The sequence below is a fragment of the Balaenoptera acutorostrata genome, chromosome 12, assembly GCF_949987535.1.
Source record: "Balaenoptera acutorostrata chromosome 12, mBalAcu1.1, whole genome shotgun sequence".
Taxonomy (NCBI): Eukaryota; Metazoa; Chordata; class Mammalia; order Artiodactyla; family Balaenopteridae; genus Balaenoptera; species Balaenoptera acutorostrata.
The window spans coordinates 47165762-47190634 of NC_080075.1; the positions used below are offsets into that span (position 1 = coordinate 47165762).

At 33.4% G+C, this 24873-nt stretch overlaps 1 protein-coding gene across 6 annotated transcripts in view; it reads left to right on the forward strand.

Annotated features, from left to right (window-relative positions):
• CCDC88A (coiled-coil domain containing 88A) overlaps nt 1–24873 on the forward strand; it is a 126676-nt gene that overhangs the window by 92171 nt on the left and 9632 nt on the right. For 4 of the 6 annotated variants that reach the window (XM_007189991.2, XM_007189993.2, XM_057557795.1 and 1 more), the window contains exons 18-29: nt 1406–1570; nt 5185–5346; nt 6451–6728; nt 6960–7103; nt 9776–9962; nt 13931–14076; nt 17162–17254; nt 17385–17599; nt 20929–21012; nt 22009–22212; nt 22816–22887; nt 23871–23951. In XM_007189991.2, coding sequence (XP_007190053.2) covers nt 1406–1570; nt 5185–5346; nt 6451–6728; nt 6960–7103; nt 9776–9962; nt 13931–14076; nt 17162–17254; nt 17385–17599; nt 20929–21012; nt 22009–22212; nt 22816–22887; nt 23871–23951 — 1831 coding nt within the window. Of the gene's footprint in view, nt 1–1405; nt 1571–5184; nt 5347–6450; nt 6729–6959; nt 7104–9775; nt 9963–13930; nt 14077–17161; nt 17255–17384; nt 17600–20928; nt 21013–22008; nt 22213–22815; nt 22888–23438; nt 23813–23870; nt 23952–24873 lie in introns of those variants that run through there. The other 2 variants (XM_057557797.1, XM_007189995.2) reach the window with 2 other exon arrangements.

Here is a 24873-nt window from a genome sequence, read left to right on the forward strand (position 1 = left end):
CACCTGTTAGGTCACTTGCCAAGATTTAAATTACATTCTATCTTGGCATCTTTTTTTCTTTAGTCTCACATCATTATTTTCTAACTCAGTAGTAGTAGCAAAGTTTGAGCCATAAGCCTTCTTAAGGTTGCATCAGACATTGAATTATTTTAAACGTTTATATCCTTGTCTCAATAGAAAGTTTGGGGTTAATTTAGAAATTTATGATAATCATTTCCTAGGATAAACTAGTAATTCAGGATAAGTATAATAATCATCAATTTAAATTGAAGAGAGTAATTAAGTTAATAGTTAATTTTAGATGATTACCAAGTTGTTAGTTTTTTTGTTTTTTTAAATTTTTTTTATTTTTTGGCTGCATTGGGTCTTGGTTGCTGCGCGTAGGCTTTCTCTAGTTGTGGCGAGCAGGGTCTAGTCTTCGTTGCAGTGCATGGGCTTCTCATTGTGGCGGCTTCTGGTTGCGGAGCATGGGCTCGAGGCACGTGGGCTTCAGTAGTTGCAGCACATGGGCTCAGTAGTTGCGGCACGCGGCCCCTAGAGCCTGCAGGCTTCAGTATTTGTGGCACACAGGTTTAGTTGCTCCACGGCTTGTGGGATCTTTCTGGATCAGGGCTCGAACCCATGTCCCCTGCATTGGCAGGTGGATTCTTAACCACTGCACCACCAGGGAAGTCCCCAAGTTTTTAGTTTTGATTTTGCTCTCTTAAAGTAGGATTTGGTTATACCAGAAAACCAGAAAACCCTAGATAAGATATATCCTTGGATTGCTCACTCTTCATAAAAATGAATTACAGAAATTTTATGTGGGTCAGTATCTGAATAAAGAAGTCATTTATTTATTAACATAGGTCATTCTGAGCAACAAAATCCTTCTTAAAAGGCCAGACATATATAGATACTTCTTCAACTTCAGGTATCTTTTTAAGGGGAATTAACATGTGTCAAGTCTTTATTTGTTCCTGATATGGGAATCTCTGAAATCTCTAAATCAGCTATAAATAGCTCTAAAAACAATTGTTAGTATTTAGCAGCATGTCTATATCCAGTTAATCTATCCTTCAGTGATATTTTCGTCATAAACAGTAGGATCTGAAATTACAAAATATATTGTAGGAACATGGCATATAAGCAGAGTATATTTAATATTTCTACAGGAAAGGATTTGAATTTTACAAAGCATAAATTGTGATCATAATAATAATTATAATCATGTATATTACTTATCATATTTTTAAATGAACTGTCTCTCACATTCACCAGACCATTGTGGAGTCAAGCTAATTATGATAAATATTATAACCTTGGTGGTATGTTTTCTCCCCATTAAAATATTTTAAATAAACTAAAACAATATTATAAATCAACTATACTTCAATTTTTTAAAATATTTTAAATAAAATTTTAGGTGAAAAAGAATTATGAAGCTCTCAAGCAGAGACAAGATGAGGAAAGGATGGTACAGAGCTCTCCTCCAATTTCTGGTGAAGATAACAAATGGGAGCGAGAAAGTCAAGAAACAACCAGAGAGCTTCTGAAAGTTAAAGACAGATTAATTGAAGTTGAAAGAAATGTAAGTAGTTTAGTAGGAATAAGGTTTTCTAGAAGAAAAGGATCATTGAATATATAACTCAGAAAATTTATCTAATTTGTATCTTTGTTCATTTTATACTTTCTTGACTGGTTTATTTTTTAATATTAAAAACACACAGAAAAACTAATAATTTAATATTCTTTTCTTCGTCACCCTCATGTAAGTCCATCAGCAAGCTTTGTCAACTCTGTCTTGTAAATATAACCCAAACTCATCTACTTCTCTTCATCTCTGCTGCTACCACTCTAGTCTAAGGTACCATTATCTCTCATCTGGACTATTAGAGTATCCTCCTAACTGGCCTGCCCCTTTCACTCCCAAACTAACCCATTCTCAATGTAGTAACCTAGAGTTATTTTTAAAACATAATCCAGGTCATGTCATTTTCCTACATAAAATCTTCAATGGCTTCCCATTTCATTTATAATAAAATCCATATTCTTTACTGCATCTGTAAGATCCTTTTTGATATTGCCCTGCCTGTATCTCTGACCTTATACCATATTATTCTTCCACCAACCATTTTTATTAATCAGAGGATATTATTATTATTATCTGTTAATATGTGGAAAACATGGAACAGTGACTGGCACATAATAAGTAAATTAATTGTAGTCATATTGGCCTTTTCCGTTTGTTCCTATCTCAGGGCTTTTCTGTTTGCTTGCCCTACCTGGAACATGTGACTGGCTTCTGTTAGCATTCAGGTCTCATAACACATATGTTCTACAAGAGGTTTTCCCTGACCCCTTCCCCCAGTAAAGTAGCTATCCCCAACTTAAACCATTTACTGTCACATCACTGCCTTGTTTAGTTTCTTTATAGAACTTTTTACTGGTGAAATTCTTTTATTCATTGATTTATTGTTTGACTACTATAAAAAACCTCCTTGAACGCAGGTAGCTTGTCCTTCTCTTACATCACTGTGCTTTCAGTATGTAAAACAACGCTTGGTAGATAGCAGATACTTAATAAATATTCACTAAATGAGTTTACTAAATATTTGACAGTAGAAAGTAATCAAATTCAACAACCATTTATCCTTCAAAGATAAATGAGCTTAAAGAACTTAACATGCTAACAAGTAAAATAGTTATGGTTTTCATTGTTTTGTAGTTTAATATTAATTGAAAACTTTAAGCCGTGAAGTCAAAAATTAATCTCCTTCACTATTGATTTCTACTTTCTCATCCAAAAATAATCACTGAAAACGGTTTTATCTTCCCAGAAAAATGTTTGTGATTTATCTGTTTATAGACGTATATTTCTTTTACAGATTTACACTTGTGGGATCTTATTTCCATTTTTCAATTATGTTATCTTAGAGATCTATTTTAGCAGATACAGAGCTATATCATTTTATTTAATAACTGTGTATTGTATTATTCCATTGTGTGCATGTTACCATAATTTAAATAAATCCCACATCAATGGACATTTAAGTTATTTTCAGATTTTGCTGCAGTGAAAATCCATATATAACATGTTCATAGGGTAATAAATTCCTGTCAGTAGAATTGATAGGACAAAGAGCATATATATATATATATATATATATACACACACATATTTCGGTGTGTATGTGTGTGTGTTTAATTTTTTTTTAACATCTTTATTGGAGTATAATTGCTTTACAATGCTGTGTTAGTTTCTGCTTTTTAATTTTAATTGATATAATCGTATGAGCTTTTCAGAAATATCAATTTTCAGTCCCACTAACAGAATACCTATTTTTTCAGATTAACATTGGATATTACCAGCCTTTTAATTTTTATTGAAGTGATAGGAGAAAATATTTTGTATGTTTTATATTATTAGCGAGCTATTTTATGTCTTTTTTATATATATCAGCCATATATGAATACCTGTGTTTCATTATTCAGTGATATATATGTATAGATCAATCACTTGGATTAATAATTACATTTCAGAAAATTTGGTGTGTAATGTTGTATAAGATAAATCTCTTTTTCCATTGACTTCCTCTATAAATTTCCATTGGGGGAAAAATTTACTTGGTTGTCATAGTTCAGCCATTTTAGATGATGGGTTTATAAAGATAGCTACCCTATGTTAGACTGGTAATTTTTGTGCATTTGCTAGTACATATATTGTTGACTTCATACTTTTCCATTGTAAACTTTTTCCTGTTCTGAGATATCTTATCTACTCTCAGTTATCTCTTCTATTCATTATAGACTGTAGGAATTTTTCTTATTCTTAGGGAATACCCAGACTTATCATTAGCGTTTGTACATTTTGGTTTCTAAAGAGCTGACCTATAATAGTAGTTAACATGTGTAGGTGAAAAATGGTTCACCTCTTTGGTGTATCAAAATGGTATACAAGTACATCATTATTCCATATTATTTTCCAGTGTAAATTTTATTTTCATCCTTTGTATGTGATCAAATGAACAAAACACAAGTACAATATCAACACCCATTTTTAAAGCATTTTTCTTCCTCAGCTTTGATTTTATGGTATAATATATGGGTCAAATCATGACTTGCCTTTTATGCAGTGATATGTAGTATATATAACTTGAAAGCCTATAAAGTGAATGTTGTCTTTGTCCCATAAGGTAGATACGATAAAAGTGATCTGTTGTGATTCAGTTGTAACTTTTTTTGCATGTTGCAATTATACAGATTCTGGCCTTGTACATTAAAGTTTTGTTTTGGTTTTCTAAAGGATTCTTTGTTTATACTTTTTGATGCTAATTTTTAAATGAATTTTTATTTAGAAATAATCTTGAAAATGTAATATCCATAACAAACATTTTATTATCTATCACATTAAATATAATGATTTACATAGTAATTCAGCTGTTTAACTATAAAATTGAAATATGGCCATATGTATTAGAAAAATTGAAAATAGTATGTTTTGTTTGGATTTGCTCCAGAAGTCCTATAGATGAAATAGAGTTTTAGTGAGTGTTTTATGCCATGAAAAAAAACACTAAAGAAAATACGTAACATCTGTTAGGTCTATTATGGACTAAATTTTTTAAACAGATGGCTTAGATTGTTCCTGCTTCTCTTCCAAATATTTGTGTTTATAAAATACTTAGTTTTGCTGCTACCCCTGGGACCACCACGTGTGTGTGTGTGTGTGTGTGTGTGTGCGCGCGCGCATGTGCGTGCACGTGCGCACATCTGTATGTGTATATATATATATATATTTGCCTTTGGGCAATTTGAAAAGGTACACTCCATTGGCTAGACATAGCCCCATGCACTCTGGGCACTTTTGAACAGCATAAAAACCATTGAACTGACAATCCCATTCTAGTTTTTTGTGTTAATAAATATATGTATAATGGAATATGTTATTTGTTGGACATTATAAAGCAGGCAGAGCACAGACACAATAGTATATTAAGGTTTTAGTATTGCTTTCTTTTCCTTAGATTAAATATCTTTTTACAATTTGGGATAGAGGGGAAATGTTTTGTCTTTTTCTGTTTCAAGATTGTTGAGATTTTTTTGGATTATAATGGTAATAAACACTTGTATAACATTCTAGTATTTGTTAAACAGAAATATGTTTGATGCTGCTTTTTTTTAATATGTGTTTTCTTTATTCAGAATGCTACACTGCAAGCAGAGAAGCAAGCATTGAAAACTCAACTGAAGCAACTTGAGACACAGAACAATAATTTGCAGGCTCAGATTCTTGCACTTCAGAGGCAGACAGTATCATTACAGGAGCAGAATACCACTCTTCAAACACAGAATGCCAAGCTTCAGGTTGTAATGTAAAATTATCGGGATATGCAACAAAACTCTTGAATTATGCTATTATGCTATTAAAATAAGGATGACTAGACATGGTAACGTTTCCTAGTGAGAGAATTTAACAGTTAGTTGAAGATAAAGTATTTCTGTATGTGCTTTGCCAAATTTTCGGATATCAGCATTTTTTAAATGTCAGAGCCTCTAAATTAAGTAATAAATTTACTCATCAAATAAAGATAATTTTATTTATATTGACTTTATGGCCTTTTACCCGTTTCATCAAGCTGCTAATAATTAATCAGGTAGAAACCCTTGTTTTAGAGTATGATTGCAGCATATCTATTAGTTACGTTACTGGAAAAACAACACAGCATGAGAATTTTGTCTTTGGACTTATCCTTAATTCAAATGATCCATCTTGCACTTAACACTACCAGTGTCTTTTCAAATAGAACAGTCAAGTGGGGGAAAGTGCAACTCTCTGAAACCTCTTAAAAAGCAGTGAAGAAGTTCCCCCTCTGAATCTAAACGTCATTCTTTCTCTAACTCTTTTCCAAATGATACAGCAAATACTAATTTAATTTAGACTTGAGAAAATTACCAATTGAATATTCACAAGTAATTGTTTACTTCTATCAACTCTCAACTTCTAGAAAATGATAAACTAGCATTTCAAATTTTGTTCTTTTTCATGGAATTGTTGCTAATCACCTTCATTTAAGATAATTTAACCCTGGGAAGTCCCTGGCAGTCCAGTGGTTAGGACTCCATGCTTCCACTGCAGGGGGCCCAGGTTCAATCCCTGATCGGGGGACTAAGATTCCGCAAGCCGTGCAGCTCGGCCAAAAATAAATAAATTAATTAAATTAAATAATTCAACCCAAAACATATATATGATATGTATATCATAATATATATCGTAACACCTACCAAAAATCAAAATTAAATGGTAACCTTATTCTTTGGGGTGCTAAAATCCAAATTTTCTCAGTATAATATGAATATACATGCAGTGATTTATTTAGTGCTTCCTAAAGTTAACATTGTCTTTTACTTTAAAAAAAAGAACATTATAAGCTATTTTTCTTGTGTCTAATACAATATGCATTCTTGTAGGTTGAAAATTCCACTCTTAATTCCCAAAGTACCTCACTTATGAACCAGAATGCACAACTCCTAATCCAGCAGTCTTCCTTAGAAAATGAAAATGAATCTGTAATCAAAGAGCGAGAAGACCTGAAATCTCTCTATGATTCTCTGATCAAAGATCATGAAAAGCTGGAACTTCTGCATGAACGACAGGCTTCAGAGTATGAGTCTCTCATTGCTAAACATGGAACTCTAAAGTCTGCCCACAAAAATCTTGAGGTGGAACATAAAGACCTTGAAGATCGGTAATTTATTATCTTTTCTTGTGTTGTTAACTTAAAACCAATTTTCATTGGGTAATATAATAAATTGTATATGTTAAACAGCTCTGAGATAATTTATGCAGGAAATGTATATAAATTTACATGTTTTATGTGATACATATTAATAAATTACTATTATTTCCTTTATTTCTAAAATGTTTTCTTTTTTTCTAAGGAAATATTATAAACCAAATACATAACTTTTTTTTCCAGTTACAATCAGTTACTAAAACAGAAAGGACAATTGGAAGATTTGGAAAAAACACTGAAAGTAGAACAGGAAAAAATGCTGCTTAAAAACAAAAACCATGAAACTGTAGCTGCAGAATACAAGAAACTTTGTGGTGAAAATGATAGGTAATAAATATTTATATATTTTAGTTTTGTATTATTCATTATATCCAACGTGTATGTTGCCCCTTTGTAGTACCATCCATAACTTAGAATTTTTTAAAAAGACCCCAGAGCAATAAGTAAATTACCCAACAAAATCATGTAGCTAGTTATAGAATGACTCAGACGAAAACCTGGATCTTCTGCTTTCTCTCATTGTTTCTCTTGATTTATTCAACTAATTAAGTTTTTAAGCCACATTATAAAACAAAATTTCGATGTATGTCGATAGCATTTACATACTTTATTGAGACAGAATGTAATTAAACCTGATTCTTTTTGTCTTTCTCTTTCTGCTAGTCTGGTATCCTGATTCTTGTCTTTGAAGGTGCTAAAAGTGAGCAGCCTTATCATTTTCTAGCTCATTGTTTGTATTTTTAGTTTTAACTGTCTTAGGTTTTAATGGTCTCATATTGCCATGGGGCAATTATTTTTTAATTTGAAGCCTTGAGAAAATCATAACTTGTCAACTGGTGATCAGCCTACTTCATAAGAGTATATTTTCAAAAAATTTTTAGAAGCCTTTGAAAAATTTAAACAGCCTAAATATTTGTACTGCTTTTACATTGCCGTAGCAGAAGTGCTGAAAGACAGCACACAAAATTCAATGGGGAACATTCATTGAGTATTTGTCCTATTATGGATTTAATGCAATCTATTTTTAGAATTAAACAGCTATTTCTTTTCCTTTATTAAAAAAATCCCTAGGCTTCTAGAGCCATTTTCATTTTCATACTTAGTAGTTTTTAATTTGGGAATTTTTACAACTAGAAATTCTGTACTGATGGATTTGAACTTTAACAAGCTCAACACCAAGCTAGAATCAAGGAACATGTATTTGTACAGTATAAACAACAGAAGACCAAATTGTGACAAGTTACAGGATACAAGGACATATTACATACATAACATTGGGGAATGCGTTAAGTCTGGAAGTCCCATCTTCAACCTAACCTTTTTTCCTTGTTGGGATTCACACCAAACTGGGACAGTTTGTGAACTTGAGTAGACCTTCCAGAAATCTGTTTTGCATACATTAATGAAGAGTCTCCAGAAAGAACTCAGCCTAAATGATAAGAAGAAATTGAGCATGATGAACTTGAACCAGAAGATTATGCAGGCTTGGAAGGGAAGAGTGGTCCTGAGTAGAGTATTTCCTATCTCTCAATGCTGTTCTTGCCCAGCTTTTATGCACTCATGCCTGTGTTCTAAGGGAAGAAAAGGCTTTAAGTAAAACCTGAAAGAGCTCTTTTACAAATAAAAGATATTTGTGAAGACTTAATCTAAAGAACAGTAGTTTATCCATTTCTCTAAATAGCTTAGGTTTTAATCTTAGATAATGCCAAACCAAGAAAGTTGGTGGACTAGGTTGTCTTGGTCTCTTTAGAATTATGTTCACTAAATTGCATTTTGGTGTTAACGTTCTCAGCTTTGAGGGACAATGTAAAAAAACTCTCTTAAAGAGGTTATTTTAGTATTTGCCAGTGGGATGATATTGAGGACATGGTATATTCTACCTCTTTATATCCCCTCCTGCCATGAAGCATTATGTAGCTGTCTATATGCCTCAGTGAGGTTTGCCCAGCTGTTACACACATGGCATGCATTCATACATGGATTCAACCTATTAATGGAGTGTTTATTGTATGTTTCTGGTCTTGCCATTTTACTTTTTTACCAAGTCATGATTTTTAAAAATGTATTATTTTATTATTTATAATTCTTATAAGCTTACTCAAATTCTTTGGAAAATGAGTTGAATTAAGTTATTAGATGTTCTGAGCAAGTACCATCCTGAGCAAAAGTTTATTTTGTTTGGCTTCCTCCGCTTTTTGCGGGTTCCTGATCTTAATTCCTTCCATAAGATGAAGGTTAGTAAACTACAGCTAGCTTAGCAGGCCACGTCCAGTCTGCAGCCTGTTTTGGTACAACCCCCAAACAAAGAACAATTTTTACATCTTAAAACGTTGTGGTGGGGGACAAAAAAGAAGAGCATGCTGTAGATTGCACGTGACCCACAAAGCCTAAGGTATTTATTACTCTCTGGTCCTTTATAGAAAGAATTTGCTGATCTCCCTCTTAGAGGTCAGTGGACCTTGTTCTAAAGGTATAATAGTGGAAAGGAACAGAAAAGGCTATACTGTGATTTTTACCAAAAAATCCAAAATTTATCATGAATAATTGAGGACTGCATAAATATGAACAATTCGCCACAACTGCACAAATCTCAATAACTAAAATTTTGATTGAAGTTTGTATATCTCAGTTATCTGGCAACAGATTGATAGATTACCACGTCTCATACTGGATTGATTAATTTGCTCGATCTGATTTTTCTTTATTTTTTCATGTTGAATTGTAGAATCTTTGAATTCTCTAGGTTAATCAAAACTGGATTGGTTATTTTCTCTTTTGTCCTTTAATCTAAATATTTTCGTATTAATACTTAAAAGTTTTAAAGTATAGTTTTTACAGACTAGAAACTGATTCTTGATGAGTTTAATCACTGGCAAGAGAATCTTTTATATTCTTTCAGTATGTCTGAATGTGATTTACAGCATTTTCACACTGTGTAAATTATAATGAAATCTGTTAAGAGAATCTAACTCTATTTATATCATGATTTCTAATTATAGGTTGAATCATACATATAATCAGCTTTTAAAAGAGACTGAAGTTTTACAAACTGACCATAAAAACTTGAAAAGTCTTCTAAATAGTTCCAGACTGGAACAAACAAGATTAGAAGCTGAATTTTCAAAGTTAAAGGAACAATACCAACAACTGGACATCACATCCACCAAGCTAAATAACCAGTGTGAGGTGAGCTTAATAAGTTTAATTGCTGTTTCCTTCTCTTTAGGTATCAAGACTTGCCTAAAAAGTAAACAATCATATTATAATAATGATAATAGCAGTATATGTTTAGTAGGGTCTTTCTAAAAGAATTGGTCAGGGATAATTGAAATTCACAGATCATTCAGAAAAACTTCCTTCTTCCTTTATCATTAATTTCAACAATTTTTATTATTAGTTTAAACTTATATGTTCAGATACTTTGAAAAATTAACCCTTGTTTAATGAAAAAATGTTTACTGACCACCTGGCATGTATTAGTAAACCAAAAAGGTAAAAATATCTTTCCTTGTGGAGCTTATGTGCTGGTGGAAGGAAGTAGACAATAAACGTAATAAGTAAGTGAAATATATAAGTGTTTCAGTGTTTCGTTACATATGGCTGTGTAACAATTTACCCCAAAACATGGTGGTATAAAACAGCCATTTATTATGCTCACATATTCTGTGGGTCAGAATTTGGACAGGGACAGTGGGGCCAGTTTGTCTCTGCTCCACTTGCATCTGGGCCCTCAGCTGGAAGATTGAAAGGCTGAGTGCATGTTTGGTGGTTGATGCTGGCTGTCGGCTAGAAGCATCAGTTTCCTCTTCACATGATCTCTCCCCATGGACTGGTTTGGGCTTTCTCACAACATGGTGAGAACCAGACAGAAGCCATCTCTATGTTAATGATCAAGCCTCAGAAGTCATGCAGCATCATTTCCCCTGCATTCTATTCACCGAGGCAGTCAAAGTCCCATCCAGGTTCAAGGGCAAGAGAAATAGACTCAGCCTCTTGATGGTGAATGGCAAGATTCCGGAAGAGCATATGGACTGGAAATACTGCTGTAACCATTTTGAAGATTAGTCTGCAACATATGGTATGTTACAAGATGATAAGTTATGTGCAAGTAAAAATGGAGTAGGGTAAAGGGGGATAAGGACCCCCAAAGTGGATGAGGGAGTATAGGTTGAAATTTTAACTAGGCATCCCTGAACAAAGATTTGAAGATTAGTGTATTATTATGTGGATATCTGGGGAAAGAACATTCCAGGCAAACAGCCCACACAGTGAACCTAGGCCAGGGGAATACTGGTATGTTTGAGGAATACTCAAGGAAGCTAGTGTGGCTGGAGTGGAATGAGCAAAGGGGGGAGAGTAGTAGGAGATGAGCTCAGAGATATGCCTGGGCCAGATATGTTGCCTTTATAGGCCATTGTAAAACACTTTTCTGGGTAAAACAGGGGAGCCATGGGAGAGTTTTGAACAGAAGTGACATATGCCTTATGTATACAGTTCTACTCTTAACATAATTCCATGCCTCTTCCCATGATGGTTTGATAAAGCGATAAAAGTTTTGAAATAGAAAAAGGATATTGAAAGCCTTAAATAATTCTTAAATTTTATGATTGGTCCCTAAATTGTTAAAGCTTGAGTATAGCTTAACGTCTGAATTTCTTGGAACTTTTAGGAAACCAGCACTTAAGCAAACCCTTAAATGGAATTAGGAATAGACTGCATCAGAAAAGTGATACTTGAAAGCTTTTTGTCTGAAATCACAAACTAATAGAAAAATTAGTTTGAAATCATACATATTTAATTACCCAACAGAGTTCAGAAATTATAGAACATTCATTCTGCCTGTGATTTATAAAAGTTTAAATAAAATATAATTGGGGTAATACACTTAACAGAGGAACATGACGTACAGTGAAGAACATGACAAAGTCAACTTCCCTGGAAACAATAAAATTGGACAGAACTATCAAAAACAACCATTTTAGGTCTCTGGAACTCAAGCAAAGACATACAACAAATTGAGAAGAATTTATTAAAGAAAAACTACTCAGCTTTGGGTAGGAGGTTGTTTGAGGCATTTTATCATGTGACTTCTCCCGTTCTTAGTCCCCTCCTCCCTTTTCTCCATACCTGGTAGTTCAGGCAAGGGGCAAGCCTTGAAAACCAACCACTTTGCTACTGGAGGGGACTGGCTTGATTTGAGCAGAGAACAGGAGAGTTCCACACCCAGGAGGGCTGTCAAAGGCCAACTCTCAGATAGCCTGAGGTTGGAATGTTGGATGTGGCAAGTCACAGACCAGCAAACTACTCAGAAATTTAATGTGGAGATCCAAGGAATGTGACAGCTAGCCATAATTTGTCTTGATAAGGTCCTACATGTCACTGGTGGTCTAGAAGACTTCTCAGGAGAGATCAGAAAGGGCCCTAACTACCTTATCCCTGGCTGATTGTCCCAACTTGAGTCAAATGCTAACCCTTGGCTAGGGGCTAAGTCATATAATAACATGACTTGGAGGGAGTGGAAAAATGAATCCATAGTGTCGGAGGTTCATATAGTAGTTAATCTTTGTGGGAAGGGGTGGTAATTGGAAGAGAGCACAACAAGTGTTTCTGGAATACAATTAATGTGCTGTTTCTTGATCTGGGTGCTCCTTCACACATGAGTTCATTTTGTGATAATTCACTGGGCTGTATATACACTTAAAATTTGTTCTTTTTTCTGTATATATGTTTTATCAGTTGTCTGCTGATGCAGTAATGCTGTATAAGAACCATAGAACCTCAGTGGTAAGGGACAGTAAACATTTATTTTTGCTCATGAGTCTGGGTTAGCTGAGCAGATATGCTAATCTGCATTGATGTGTGCGCTAAGATCAGTTGATCTTGGTAGGGCTTGCTCCTGTATCTGCAGTTAGCTGGCACGTACCCTGAGAGCTGCCTGGTCTAAGGTGGCCCCAGCTGGTGTAACTTGTCTGTGCCATGTGGTCTCTCATCCTCCAATAGGATTCCAAGAGACTGAGGGGAAGCACATAAGCCTCTTGAGGCCAAGGCTTGGAACTATCACACCATCACTTCTGCCTCCTTCCCTTGGCCAGAGGCATTCCAAATTCAAGAAGAGGGGAAGTAGATTCCACTTCTTGATAGGAAAAGTGAGAAGTCACAGCACAAGAGGGTACAGGGAGGAGCACTGCATTCAATTTTGTAGTGAGTCTACCACATATGTTGCATTTCAATTTAACAACATATAGATAAATAAAACAAATATAGCACAGTATCGACAGTTGTTAGATATAGATGGCTATTTATGGATATTCATAGTATTATACTATCTGCTTTATCTTTTTTTTTTTTCTTGCTTTTTTTCCCCTATGTTTAAAAAATATATTCTACAAGTGACACTAAATTTTGACAATCACTACTTTGGGCTCTCTGACTTCTACTGAAACCTCTGGCCTAACTAAGGCATATTTCTAATTTCTATTGACTACAGAGAAGAAGCAGCTCAATCACGCTGGCAGTCTAACTACTAGTAATAATCAGTAGTAATACCACCCATTTATTGATACTAGATTACCTGACTCCCTTGGATCGAGCCATAAAAATTACACACAAACTGTTAAGGTTTCTTGAAAACAGTGGTTGGGGGAAGAATGAGGTATATTAAGCACCTACTGTGTGCCATAGGCATGACACCACGTACTTTACATATGTTATTTAATCCTTGCAACAGTCTTGGGGGGTGGGAGTTGTTATCCTCAATTTATAGGTGGGGTCATTGAGGCTCAGAGAGTTACTAATTTGTTCAGCATTTTATAGCTACTTAAATGGAAGGCCAGAGATAGGAATCTAGCTTTGGACTCTAAGTCAAACAGCTGTAAAGAAAGCAGTGTTTTTGGAACTAGATAATTTATTATATGTTAAACCCAGTGTTTGTGAGAATTAAGGAAACATATGTGTCCAGCACATAACCCAGTACTTTAGCTGTCATTATTACTAAAATAATCACTCATGTTCTAATCAGAGTACAACCATCTGATTGTTCAAATAGCAGAAGACTTAAATCTTTGTGAAGTACTTATATTTTTCAGATGTTTTGGGGGATTTATGTTAAATATAAATGTTGATATTTTAAAAAATAAATGTTTGTGTTTAAACAGTTGCTAAGCCAACTTAAAGGAAATTTAGAAGAGGAAAATCGACATCTACTAGATCAAATTCAGACATTAATGCTACAGAACAGAACACTATTGGAGCAGAATATGGAAAGCAAGGATCTTTTTCATGTTGAACAAAGACAGTACATGTAGGTACCAAATAATCTTGCACTCTGAAATATTACTCATGATTTTATCATTGCCATACCTGGTGGCAGAGAAAATGCAATGCTAATTTTTCTTGATTTTCAACATTATTATTTCGATATATATTTTTTTAATGTTTATGTTCTGGGCTAATAACCAGAAATACTAACATAAAAACACATGGATCCTGCACTTAATGAACTATTAATATAAAGCAAGAAATACAAATAAATTCTGTAATGGAGGTGTGTATAGGAAACCATAGAAATACAGCAAATATAAGGGGAGGAATACCTTAGTCTGCAAGAGAAGGTAGACTTTCTAAAGATGATTGCTTGAGCTGAGACTTAAAGGTTCAGTAGGAGTTTGCCTAAGGAGGCATACCAGGCCAAGAGAGCAGCAAATGCAGAAACAGGAGGTGTGATGAAAGTATATTATTACTGTGGTATAGGATCTAAAAATTAATTGTTCTTGCTGGAACAAAATTGAGGAAGGAGGAGTAGCAGAGAAGTGGCTAAACACTCAGGAGCCACTTGACAAAGGTTTTCTTTGCCGTACAAAGGACTTGCTGAAAAATTTGATCCGGGAGTAATGTGATCAGATTTGTGCTTTTTGTTTGTTTGTTTGATTGACTGTTTGTTTAAACCACTGATGACATTAGAGTGTAGATTGGAGGTTCTGAGAATAGAGACAAGGAATAAGTTTTAAGAAGGCTGTTGCAATAATCTAATGAAAAATAATTCACAAGCAGTGATAGTTGAAATCAAATATCAATACAAGAGAGATGTGAAAGATAGAATTGACAGAGCTTAATTATTGGTAAGTTGTATCTCTGTTGAGAGTGGAGGAATCTGGTAAAATCAGAGATTTTGGCCAGGTTAGCTCAGTGGATAGTCTTTGTAATACACCATGATTCACCTTTACTAAATTCTTCTCTTCCTCTTGTTCCCTAAATGAGAAGCACCATAGTATAATAGAAATAGCAAAGATGTTGAAATCAGACAGCTCCTAATTCAAATCCCAATTCTTCTCATTACTAGTTATGTGACTGTAGACGAGTTACTTCATTTCTTTGATCATTGGTTTCTTTTTCTCTAAAATAGAGATATAACACCTACTTCCAGCATTATCCTAAGGAGTACATGAAATAATATGTGACTTTCAGGCTTAATGTATATAATGGTGAGCCTCAGGGCACATATGAAGCCAGGATACACCATACATTTTTTGAAGCGTCGATTTTACTACAAAATTTGGGGCAAGGAACATTATTTTTATATTAATACACAGGTATATCATGGAGCAAAAGGTAGAGTCTCTGTGAACTTTTAAGGTAAATGTAAATTTCAAAGAAATTTCACGTTTGTGGCTGGCCACTTTGGATCTTTAATCCTTTGGCAGCATGTATGCCTTTACTCTCTGCCATAAGAGGTATTTTAGCTTAAGAAGCAGTGAGTGTATCTAAAATTTTAGCATTTAAGTTTCCTGTCCCTTAAGCAGAGGTATTATCCAACACTTTATCTTCTTAATATTCTGACCTTTGGTGAATAATCCATTTCCAAGGTTTCAATGATCGTATCTATACAGTTGACTTATAAATATTAGTACCTCCTATTCTGACTTTTTGAATTTAAAATATCATCTTACATGTCAGACAGTTCTAGCTGAATGCCTCTGTCACATCGTCCTAGTAGGAGTGACAGTGAACGAGTACTGGTGAGAATTTGGAGGTTCCTGATGATATTTCAGCAGGTAAAAGGAGAAAAGAACTGGGAGGTATAGGCTGTGTGCTATTTGAGCTGTGGTATAACTAATGGCAACAACTGTTCACAAAGTTCTTCTTCCATATAAACTCTCAAATCATTTCCTTCTGTTTCCCACTACCCTAATTCTTCCCTCCCACTCAACTAGGCTACCCCCATTAGCATCCTGGATGCTTTCTTTACCTCCATCCTTTCTGATAATATCCTCTTCCATCATTGAGTTAAGGTATGTAAAGCATAGATTTTATAATGTCACATTGTAATGAAACCTTCAATACTTCCGATTTTCTGTTAAGCGAAATCTAAACGTGAAAGTCCCTCACTCCTTATTCTCAGCTCAGCTGTTTAATTTAGCATTCTTATTTTTTGTTTCAGTCTATCTGATATGGCCTTTTTCTTCATGAGGCTTTCCTTGGTCATCCAAGATGGAAATATTTTCCCTTTTATAAGTTCCTTTAGTACTTCCACGGTACTTTTATTTTGTCATCCCTACTATTTTGGATTATAACAGTCACTTGTGTATATATCTTCTGTCTCCTACTGTACTATAAGCAGAGCTGGGCAACTTACTATTCATCTTTATATACACCTCATGGCTCATGCCTTCCTCACTGTGAATGATTGCTAAATATTTGTTTAATAAATAGTATTCTTTGGCATCACAGTTTTCTTAGATCATTTTACTTTCATTTCCCTATATAATATATACTGTGAAGAACATAAAAATGAAACTAAGATGTGGTGAAGCTAGTGTATTCATGCATTGCTGGAGGCAGGAAATAATTCTCTACTAGTAAATTAAGCCTAAATAATTCTGACATAAAGGAAAAAAATCTGTTTGCATGAAGATGTCGTTGTAGGATTATTTATTGTATTTGTAACTGTTAAGCAAGCTATCCAACATTTAAATTTTTTGCCTATATAAATTATGATAAATCACCCTTCATACCAAAAATGATTTGATATACTAAATATCCAAGAATAGGGGAATAGTCAGTGTTGATACAATGTTGTTTAATAGCTGTAAAAAGATGTTGAGAGAATTCTTTTGTCATGATGATACTGTAATATGGAAGATTTTCTTCAAACAAAAATCCTATTGAAGAATTGAAACTTTAAGTCCTATGTCCTTTTATTTAAGTAAGTCGTAAATTTAAAGAAAATGAGAAACTTAGAAAAAACTCCATTGTTACTACCTACTAAATTAGTTGTCAACTGTGGTATCTGTATTTCTTTATGTTTTGGGGAGAAGTTAGATCTTAGTCCCCAAATAATATCATTCATAACTGTACAAAATATGATGCATGTCCTTTTATTTTTATAGTGATAAGTTAAATGAATTAAGACGACAAAAGGAGAAATTAGAAGAGAAAATTATGGATCAATACAAATTTTATGACCCATCTCCTCCTAGAAGGTACTATTAACCAGGTTTATTTTCATTTTTATTTGAAAAAAAAAAAACAAAACAGAGAAGCTTCTGATTTTGAGAAGGACTCATATGTTGAATGTTAGACTGATAAGAATCTTTTAAAATTATTTTTTAGGAGAGGCAACTGGATTACTCTAAAAATGAGAAAATTGATAAAGTCTAAGAAAGACATTAATCGGGAGCGTCAGAAATCACTAACGTTAACACCAACCCGCTCAGACTCCAGTGAAGGATTTCTTCAACTCCCCCATCAAGATAGTCAAGATAGTTCTTCAGTAGGTTCAAACTCTTTAGAAGATGGCCAAACTCTGGGGACCAAGAAAAGCAGCAGTGAGTGCTTATTAAACTCTTTAAACGTTTGTGATCTCTAGTACTGATTTAGAATCCTCACTGAAGATTTCTTTTAAATAGCTTCCACAGTCCTTTGGGATAATAGTCGATGAATGTGTTTCTTTTTAACTCCATATCATTTTTAAATTCATTGCCTACTGCAATACTGCATAACTACATGATTTTCTATATTGTGTATTTAGAGAAATACCATACACAGAGATACCATCATTTGGCCAGGGAGGTAAAATAGTATAGAAAGACCAGTGAAATGAGAGCCAGTATACCTCTGCCACTTGCTAGTTCTGTTAACATGGGCAAGCCTTTTACCTTTGTGTCATACTTCACAGGGCAATTTTGAGGAGCAACCGAGAAATATTTATAAGAGCTCATTTTTGAAATTATTTATAACTTAATAGTAAGGCTTTTTATAATGACGTCTTACTCATACTTTGATGCTGTCAAATTGGAGAAAAGTTACATTGTGGGGAAGCAAAGAAAAATCGCTATGAATTTGAAAAGAATGTTATTCAATGATTTAGAAATAGTTGAAGGTTATAAAAGTTATTGAGGGATTGTTTGGTAAAGGTTCAATGAAAATAAAGATGTAAGTTTGTGCATAAACTTGCAATTTAACTTTTTAAATTACAAATGTAGAAGTATGATATCATAACATGCCCTATACAATTAATACTCTCTTGATTTCATTATTAGTGCACTTTGCTAAACATCAAGAGCAAAGTAAAAGCCTAAAAAAGTGTATTTTAAGGGAAAGAAAAGAATCCAGTGGTAGGCCCTTTGAAGATATACAAGAATTTGACTACTAGCAATGTTCTTATAAAATATGTAAACAGGATACTATGAATCCACTCACACTATAACCAGAATCACTAAATTTAAAAGTATATGTATGTATATATGTTTACACATATATAAACATATATACATATAGTAAACTATATATGTGTATATGTGTATGTGTGTATATATATATATGAATTTCAGTACTATTCTTCTGAAGTATAGTATAGGCAAAAACAGCTACTACTTCCCCTAGGGGTAGACTCTCCATATGGGCAGCTCTCAAAACACTCAAAAAACTATATAGACGTTGTTTTGTCCTCAGGGGAATTATCTCTGAAAAAACAGTATTTTAGAGTGTAGGAGATTAGACATTCATTATAGGCTATATTTCAGAATGCAACTATAGCACCCTGTAAACTAGAATCCACAAGTAAGCAACAAAAAAATCATACACATACCTGAGTACATATTCATACATACATACATACATATGTACAAGTGTGTGTGTGTATAGGAAAGTGGTTAATTCTATATATCCATAGAAGATTAGTCTTGTCAGTCAAATCTACATGAAACCTGTGAGTATGGTAGAGAGATCATCAAGTTTTCCTTAAAAAGGTGCCAGATGATTCAATTTTATCTGCTACCTTTGGATATAAAATATCTGACATCATATTTAATGAGAAATGGTCATGGGTATACTTAATTTTTTTAATTAAAGGAAGATATTTCAATTCTGATATGAAAATATACAAAAGAAAGGCACAGTCTTTTTTGAGGTAATCTTGTTTGTTTTAAATATAAATCTGTCATTCCTTCATACTCTCTGCTGAAACATCCAGAGTAAGAATCAGAAGGAAGTAATATTCTCCTTTCCATCAGTTGTTCAGTTTTAGAATTTTAAAAATAAACACAAAACCCAACCATTCTAATGTTCCCTTAATTTCAATATAGTTTGGGAAGAGAACATTGTATATCTACAAACTAATTGCCATAAGAAGGATCACATTCCACCACTGGCAGATTTAAAACTCCTTTTATCCTGTCCATTTTGGATGAGTGCCTGTCTGTCAGTAAAGCAGTCTATGGAAAACAGTTGAAAACAGGAAAAGAAAGTATCTAAACAAGACAACGTGTGCATGCTGCAACCATTCAGCTTTGTTTTAGCTAAGTGTCCATTTTTACATTGCTTTCAGTTCATTTCTTTTTAATCATTGAAAACAGCTGTGTTTACCAAGCTAGAAATGAAATAAAAGCTTAAATGAATCATGACTATTCTTAATAGCAATCAAATAAATAAGTTAAAAAGCTGTATGTCCTTGCATTCTCCTTAATGAGTGATACTCGTCAGTTTGTCAGAAGAGCTTTTTATTATTTATAAGATGACAGCAAACCCTGAGAAACAGCATAGTTATTAAGGCTGTGTACAGTATGCTTTTAAATCTTGATGTGAGTTTTTCCCCTTGCTCTTAAATTGCAGTTCCAAAAAGGTGTAACAGTTTTTTGTATTAAAATCTTCTTAAAGTGTAGCTTAAGAATGTTAGTGACTCTAGTGAACATTTTAATTTTTATGTTAATGACTCCTACTGTAGTATAACCCTAATTTTCCTTCATATAATTTTCCTGCATAGTGCTACCTTTGATTTTTTTTAATAACCCCAAAAGCCATTTAAAATATCTAAAAATGTTATAAATACATATTTTTCTGTCATTTTTGCTTGCTTTAGGTTACCTCTTTATCTTTTAGGCTTATCAAAGCTTAAAAGCTACTATCAAAATACTGTTTTTTCTTTCTCCCAGCCAACCTTTTGCAAAATGAAATTAATATAATTGTCATCTTTTGAAAGACTTCTCTTAGAAGAGTATATATTTCTGTGGTGCTGCTAAATAATGCACCAGAATTCAGTTTAAACCAAGAAGTAATTCCCTATTTTCTTTTTTGAAGTTTAAGGAAATAATGAAAGTTTTTTTAAGTTTCTTTAGATTATTTTAAACATCCCCTAGTTTTTGTTGAGGCATTTTACCTAATGCTTGTACTAAAAATGTACAGGATGTACATTTTTCTGAATTACCTTTTTTCCAAAATAAAATCTTATTTAAAAAGTTAAAGAAAATAGAGGACTGAAAGCCTTCTACATTTTCATCATGTGTACTCTGTGATCCACCAATAATGGCCCTAATAATAAAGGTGTATCTTTACAACTTAACTAGGAAAATTGTTCCTTCTGTAAGTAGTTCTAATCAGTTCCTATATTTCTAGGACTTTAGTCAATCCAAGCTTTCAAAGTATATGTTTCTCATCATTGTCTTCAGTGCTTTTTCAAGTATTTTAAAGTATCAAAGTACATATTTCATATTTCATTATCACTCAGCAGCACGAGGATAATAGCTTTAGTATAGTTTACATAGCTGAAGCTCAGACATTCATTTCTGTCCTTAATTTCAACATTTAACTCCCATCTGTTCTTCTCCCTTTTTTCTTTCATTTTTCTGTTTCTGTTTTTCCTCATGCTCTGACATTAAAGTGGTTGCACTGAAAAGACTGCCCTTTTTGAGGAACAGACCGAAGGATAAAGACAAAATGAAGGCCTGCTACCGTCGTTCCATGTGTAAGACTTTATGACAGTTCAGCTTCTTTCAAATGACTACACTGGCTTCCATTACTAATTTTTCACTAACCATTCTTTGGACTGTGCCAATTTTCTTATTTTGCAAAGTGCAGTCTTCCTGTAATACAAGGAGCTGGAAGAATATTTTTTTTCTTAACTGGCACTGAATTTGCATTATATGTATGTTCACTTATACATATACATGCATATGTTTAGTCATACATGTAATATACTTGGAAATTTCCAGTACTTTCTAAAAGTTGGCAGAAAAAAACCTTTAATTTTATATGCCATAGAGATTTCTTCCCAAAGAAATTTACTTAAAGAAAATATAACAAAACCTTTAGCATTAGGTATTTAATTTCTTAATGAACTAGGATTAAATAAATAAATAAATAAAATGGCCTGTAACCCTTGAGAATGTTTGTCATTCTTTATATAATAATACTCTGGTTTTTCTTTTTTTAAGTGGAATAGGTAAATACATAATCATATTAAATGTCTGTCACTTTGGATATCCTCTCTTTCAGGTTTTTATTGAATGGTATACTTATTTGATTCATAAAATGAATAATTTCTTCAGTAATCTGCTCTGACCAAGGACTCTTTATCATTTTCAGTAGTGATGCTGTAAAGAACTGCTCTCCATATTACCTTTATTCATGCCATTTTTGTCACCACAGAACCACATTATGAAGGCTTCTAATTATATTGTACATCACTGCTCAAAAGCATGGCAGTTGTACAGAGTAAATTTCCTTTTCCTATCTTTAAAGGGGGTGGAGGGTGATAAAAACATTTATTGAAGTTTATCAGCCTTCGGCCTACTCATTTCATTCAGCTGAATGCATGTCATAATTCAAATGACCTTGTGGTTAGTTTTTTATTTCACTTGCATTAATCCATAGACAAAAGTCATATCATTTATAATACAAAATAGAAATAAGAGCAAATACATTAACCATGCTGATTCATTTGCTTTCATTTGCATCCCAGCCATGAATGACCTGGTGCAGTCCATGGTCCTAGCAGGAGGACAGTGGACAGGTAGTACTGAGAATTTGGAGGTTCCTGATGATATTTCAACGGGTAAAAGGAGAAAAGAATTGGGAGCTATGGCCTTCTCTACTACAGCCATCAACTTTTCAACTGTCAACTCTTCTACAGGCTTCAGATCCAAGCAGTTGGTTAATAATAAAGGTATAGGCCGTCTGCTATTTGCGCTGTGGTGTTAACTGTTGGCAATAGGAATTTTAATTTGACTTTGCCATGTTTACTTTTTTGACAGCAGCAACCTGAAATAATGATCAAAACAATCTGGATTTGATCTGAGGGAATTTTCAAATCATTTCAAAAATTTAAAACATCGTACAAATAACTAAAATCTTTTCCTCGGCCTTTCATAATAAACAGATAATGAACTAACAAGAAATGGAAAAGTAAACCAAGTAAAAGAATGAGAAAAGGAGAGAGTGATAGAAGCTTTAAAAAAAAAAACACAAAAAAAACCTAGAAACACTATAGCATCACAGAGAACCATATAGAGCAACCCAGGCTCTTGCTTTGCTTTGCAGGGTCACAGGCAGATTGTTTCAGTGCTTCTGGTGTTTTCCCTAAGCAAGTCAACTCTCATCAGAGCTATTCTGTTTCTTACTCCTATTCGTTTCTGATTGAATCTATGAAATATGTTAAATCAAGATGTATTATACATGGTTGAAAAAGAATTTCCATATTCTGCATAAATAAAATTTTATAATTTTTTTGTTAAAAATATTTTTATATTCATTTTGCTATTTTATGTAGATACTACATCCTTTGAAGACGTAAGTCCACAAGGTATTAGTGATGATTCTAGTACGGGATCAAGAGTTCATGGTAAGATATGAACTTTATTTAGAGAGTACATATTACATACAGAATGAGAATGCTAAGACTCTTGCATTGACCTGCTGAATGTGGCACTGCCAGCAAGCATGTTTTCTCTAACCTGCATCTCATAGCTACCTCTGCTATTTCTTCAAACCTACTACCCCCTTTTGCCTTTTTTAAGGTTATTATTTCATCCAAATTGACTCTGTTTTCATCAAGGTCATTTATAAAGTATGCCTGCACAATGCTCAAAGATAATTTTGTTGCCATTTTGGCATAAGGTTAAAGTGATGAGATACATTTTATGTTTGGTTTTAAAAATATTCACTTTGGCAAAGGACAAACTCTAAGAAACCACATTTTCTGCTATGTTGAGCATTTCAGAGTTTTTAGTTTCTATCTGGAAAGTCATATCTTACCAAACTAAATTAACAAATAGTGGATAACAGAATTTCATATGTAAAGGAATATGTTAAAGGAATTTCATATGTAAGCAGGACTTTAAGAAGTAGGATAGGGCCATGTTAACTGTGCAATTGTTTCCCTTGTATGGATAGGAATACAGGACATTAACTGTGCAGATGCTCATATTCCTCCTGTTCGTGGCATCTCTGCAATGTGCAGGGTTCCTTGTCTGATCTGTTGTAAGTGACCTAATCACCAGCTTTCTTTTTGGGGGGGCATGTCATTCTGTTCAACTAAAACAGTCCTGGTATCCATCTAGAAATCCATTTCCAAATCTAATTATGCACTTTTATCTTCTTTTCTTTGAATCTCAGCTATTGTCTGAGAAGTGTCCTGTTCTCAACTGTTTAACTGAACTATCTGGAAATGCCTTTGCTCTCTAATCTGTAAGAGTCAACTCTGTGGGCATGCTCAGCCTGTGAAAGTATGCATGATTGCTTCCTCAAAGCATTCTGTAATCAGAATGTAAAGTTCATTGTCTTCAGCTGGAAGTTTTATCACTGTCTCCTGATTTTTTCATTTAGCTTCGAGACCAGCCAGCCTTGATAGTGGCAGAACATCCACTAGCAATAGCAATAATAATGCTTCACTCCATGAAGTCAAAGGTATGCTGTAGGTAAATTTATTAATATGCTCCATCCATTTCCAGATTTAAAAGTGGGAGATTGATGAAGTTTCTGGGGTAAAGTATGAAATCCAAATCATTCTATGTTTGGAACATAGTTCCTTGGAATATTTTATACTTTTCACATTGCAATACAAATGTATTTCAATGTGTACAAATGTAAAAACAGGAGCAGTTATTTTAGTTTCCATTTTTCATCCTCACAGATAAAATCTTTTTCTTGTAATCTTTATATTTCAAAATATCTATAGGTTCTTATTTTACTTACATTTTGTCTTTGTCATGAAAGTGGTTGTCCTTAACTTTCTCATGATACATGTACATTGAACTCACAGAAGGTGTTTTAGAAATACTTTTAGCTTTTCTTATCCACGAAATAAGGAGGAATATATTTTTTTAATTTGAAAAGACAATTGTGTGTGTGTATGTGTGTGTGTAAGTGTAACAAGAGCCAAATGGGTGCATATAGTTCATATAAAGAATTAGTTCAAGATATCTTTTTCCTCAATTTTTTAATATGCATTCCAAGGTGAGATTTTTATGTAAATGTCTGGAAGTATTGACTAACACCTTTTTCCTTAAAGGTATACTGCTTACTCAGATTCTGGAATTATTTAATAGATTATAAAGGTTTGTGAAAGTAGTTGTTCTCTACAGTCCAGAATTGTTAAATTATAATGAGTGCATTTGTTCTGTTGCTTTTTCATATTATAAAATCATTTTGTCTCAGTTGTGATTATATTTTATTATTAATGCTTTGACTTTGTTGCAATGATCTGAAAAATCTGATTTCAAGGAGGGATTATTTTTTCATTTTTTATAATCATGTTTTTATATCCTGTAGAAAAATATAGTCTGAAATGTAAATAAGTCTTTTCTGATTTGAAAATTTAAGAAAATCT